Source organism: Corylus avellana, chromosome ca4, assembly GCF_901000735.1.
Source record: "Corylus avellana chromosome ca4, CavTom2PMs-1.0".
In the NCBI taxonomy this organism is placed as follows: domain Eukaryota; kingdom Viridiplantae; phylum Streptophyta; class Magnoliopsida; order Fagales; family Betulaceae; genus Corylus; species Corylus avellana.
The window spans coordinates 35,090,567-35,093,633 of record NC_081544.1 but is presented as its reverse complement, the minus strand read 5'-3'; the positions used below and the strand labels follow the sequence as shown (position 1 = coordinate 35,093,633).

General features: G+C 31.4%; 1 protein-coding gene across 1 annotated transcript in view; it reads left to right on the top strand.

The window, feature by feature from the left end:
* LOC132178477 (5'-3' exoribonuclease 4-like) overlaps window positions 1-1,772 on the top strand; it is a 6,678-nt gene extending 4,906 nt beyond the window's left edge. Inside the window, exon 10 of the mRNA XM_059590906.1 lies at window positions 1,743-1,772. Within this exon, the coding sequence (XP_059446889.1) occupies window positions 1,743-1,772 (30 nt within the window). The remainder of the gene's footprint in view (window positions 1-1,742) is intronic.
* The last annotated feature ends 1,295 nt before the right edge of the window (window positions 1,773-3,067 follow it).

Sequence of the window (3,067 nt, the reverse complement as noted above, 5' to 3'; positions counted from 1 at the left end):
TTCACTGAATTTTGCATTAACCCCATTCCTAAAACAAGCCAAAAGACTTTTTAAGATTATTAATTGACTCCTACAGCTTCTAATAATTTTAGTTATATATTAATAATAAAAAGGTAAATTCAATTAGCCAGGCAGTAGGTCTCTTAGGATTTGTGTGTCTTTTCTATCCATCCAAACTTCAAAGTCAAAAGCGTATATTTTCTCTTTGTACCATTATTTTCAAAATGAATATACTCGGAGATCTTTTTGTTCAACATGCATGCAATTATGATGCACGTATTATATAAGAATTCTACAAATGATCTTCCAGAACATTCGGGAAGCACATGGCAACATTTTGTTATTTTAATTTCTTTTTTTTTTTTTTTTTAGCTACTTGAATATTTGCAAAATTGGAATCCGTTTCTTTCCTGTTCAATTTCTAAACGTGCAGTTGGTGCCATATCAGCAATTTTGTAAAATCGCTTTAAAAGAATATTTTATTATTAAAATCTAAAAAATAAATTTTAAAAATAAAAATCTCACAAAATAAATTTTCTAGACTGGAACGCAGATCAAGTTACTTCACACCCCTCCTCATGGCAAGAAATATGACTCAATTGGTGCGAGATTGAGGATGGGCCAAGAAACGGTGGCGTATGATGTTATGGGCCTAATTGAATATTCGGAAAGCACATGGCAACATTTTGTTATTTTAATTTCTTCTTGTTTTTTTTTTTTTTTTACTGAATATTTGCAAAATGGGAATCCGTTTCTTTCCTGTTCAATTTCCAAACGTGCAGTTGGTGCCATATCAGCAATTTTGTAAAATCGCTTTAAAAGAATATTTTTTTTATTAAAATCTAAAAAATAAATTTTAAAAATAAAAATCTCACAAAATAAATTTTCTAGGCTGGAAGGCAGATCAAGTTACTTCTCACCCCTCCTCATGGCAAGAAATATGACTCAATTGGTGCGAGATTGAGGATGGGCCAAGAAACGGTGGCGTATGATGTTATGGGCCTAATTGATTTGCGAAGTAGGATATGAGAGACATGCCTTTGCCTGTCTTAAAGAAAGACTGAAATTTTATTTCATAATTTCCCTTGCCTTAAAGAAGGCATCTACCATTCTCTTCCATTGCTGCTCAGCAATTTCATGATTAAGGCTATCCATAGTAAGCATAACTGACAAATAACCGTCTCGATAATAGAATAATACATGCAGGAGAAAAAAAAAAATCATGCATTTGTGTCATTTGATTAACAAAAATTAATCAGACAATACAAGTTTTGGTTAATCTTCCTTCCATGCCTTGCTCTTTAATGCAATTGTACCCAATTGGCATGAAATTTGTGTCTCTGACAATAACTCCAACTCCGCTCAAGTCGACATAAGACTTGAGGGAGGCGTCAGAATTAATGGTGACACCCATGAAAGCTTTTTCTCAGTTTACATTTAGTAAAGTCTTAGTAATGACACTTGCAAAGTAAGTACTGCAACTCTTAAGATTTAATGCGAGTTAATTTTTTCTATTTGAAATCTACAATTGAGTGTCATATCAATACTAAATGTATTCTTCGGCCAAAAGACAAAATTGGTCTAACTGCAGAGTATATGCATTTGGGGCCACTTGAGTATGAACAAGCAAATTTTGTTTGTCAGGTAGTTTATGCTCCTTGATTGTTGTTTTCATTTATTTATAATACATTTTTTGAAATTTAAAGTTTGTAAACAGAACGTTGATTATGGGAATTATGCAGGTTGAAGGTGAGCTCTATCAACAGATATAGGAGAAGGGGAGGGATATAGTACAGAGAAGGCAGTTTGTTGCTTTTTAACTTTGCAAACTTCTCTCAATGCTAACTTTTTGGCGTCCTCAATCTGTTGGTAATACTTGTGTTTATTTTTTGTGGTCTGTTTGCTTTTCAATTTTGCAATCTCTCAATGCCAATTTTTTTGGTTTCCTGAAACTGTTAGGATACTTGTAATTATTTTAGGTGGTTTGTTGCTTTTTAATTTTGCAACCTCTCAATGCCAACTTTCTTTTTGGTTTCATGAAATTGTTGGGATACTTGTGTTTATTTTAGGTGGTTTGTTGCTTTTTAACAAAAATTCTTACCCGTTATTGGAATCATCCACCAATTCTTGGTAAAATAAATAAAAATTCAAGACAACTAAATCGAGCCCCGTAATCAAATCAAGATATCCCTCTACCCTAAGGTAATAGGGCATTAGGGCTTGACATCATATATATATATATAAAGTAAAGGGAAAATTATATTTTACCTCTCAAAGTTTGAGACGATTTGCAATTCGACCTCTAAAGTTTCAAAAAAAAAAAAAATTCAGGGTGGCCGTAGCCACCCCTTTGGCCATCTAGCCATTTTTGCACCCCCAAATTTTTTTATTTTTTTTTTAGATAAAAATAACAAATAAAAAGTATGGGCAATATGGGAATTTTGAGATAATATTGGTCGAATTGCAAAATTTTGGAACTTTGGGGGTGGATTGCCAAAATTGAAACTTTTGAGGTCGAATTGCAAATCATCCCAAACTTTAGGAGGTAAAATGTAATTTTCCCTAAAGTAAAATAGGATTTTGGTTTGCACTAAACTAGAGTATTTTGTTTGTTGTACTTAGATTTTAATCACAAGGGCTTTAATTCCTTACTCTTGTTTATTCGGGCGGCACTTGGAGTGGTACACAAAAGGTAACAATTATTGGCTTTAAAAATAAGTTTCTTACAAAAATATATTTGATCCGTATTTACTTATTAATCTCTAAAACTGTTGGGAATACTTTTATTTAAATGTGATTCTTAAAATTAATATCTTTTTATTATGAAATTTTTCAAAGGAAATCATATATAAAATCTTTAGGTAAACGCGCTTTTATTAAAAACTCTCTGGGTATTTTTTTTTGGAAATTTAGTCACTGGGTCACTCGAAACTACTAGAAAACTTCCTACCGTCAATTTTTGTTAACTTCCGTTAGTCTACTCAAAACTCACTGTTTTATCTGATTAAAATATTATTTTTTTATTAATTTAATTTTAAAAATTAAATCTTTAAAAAAATAATTAAAA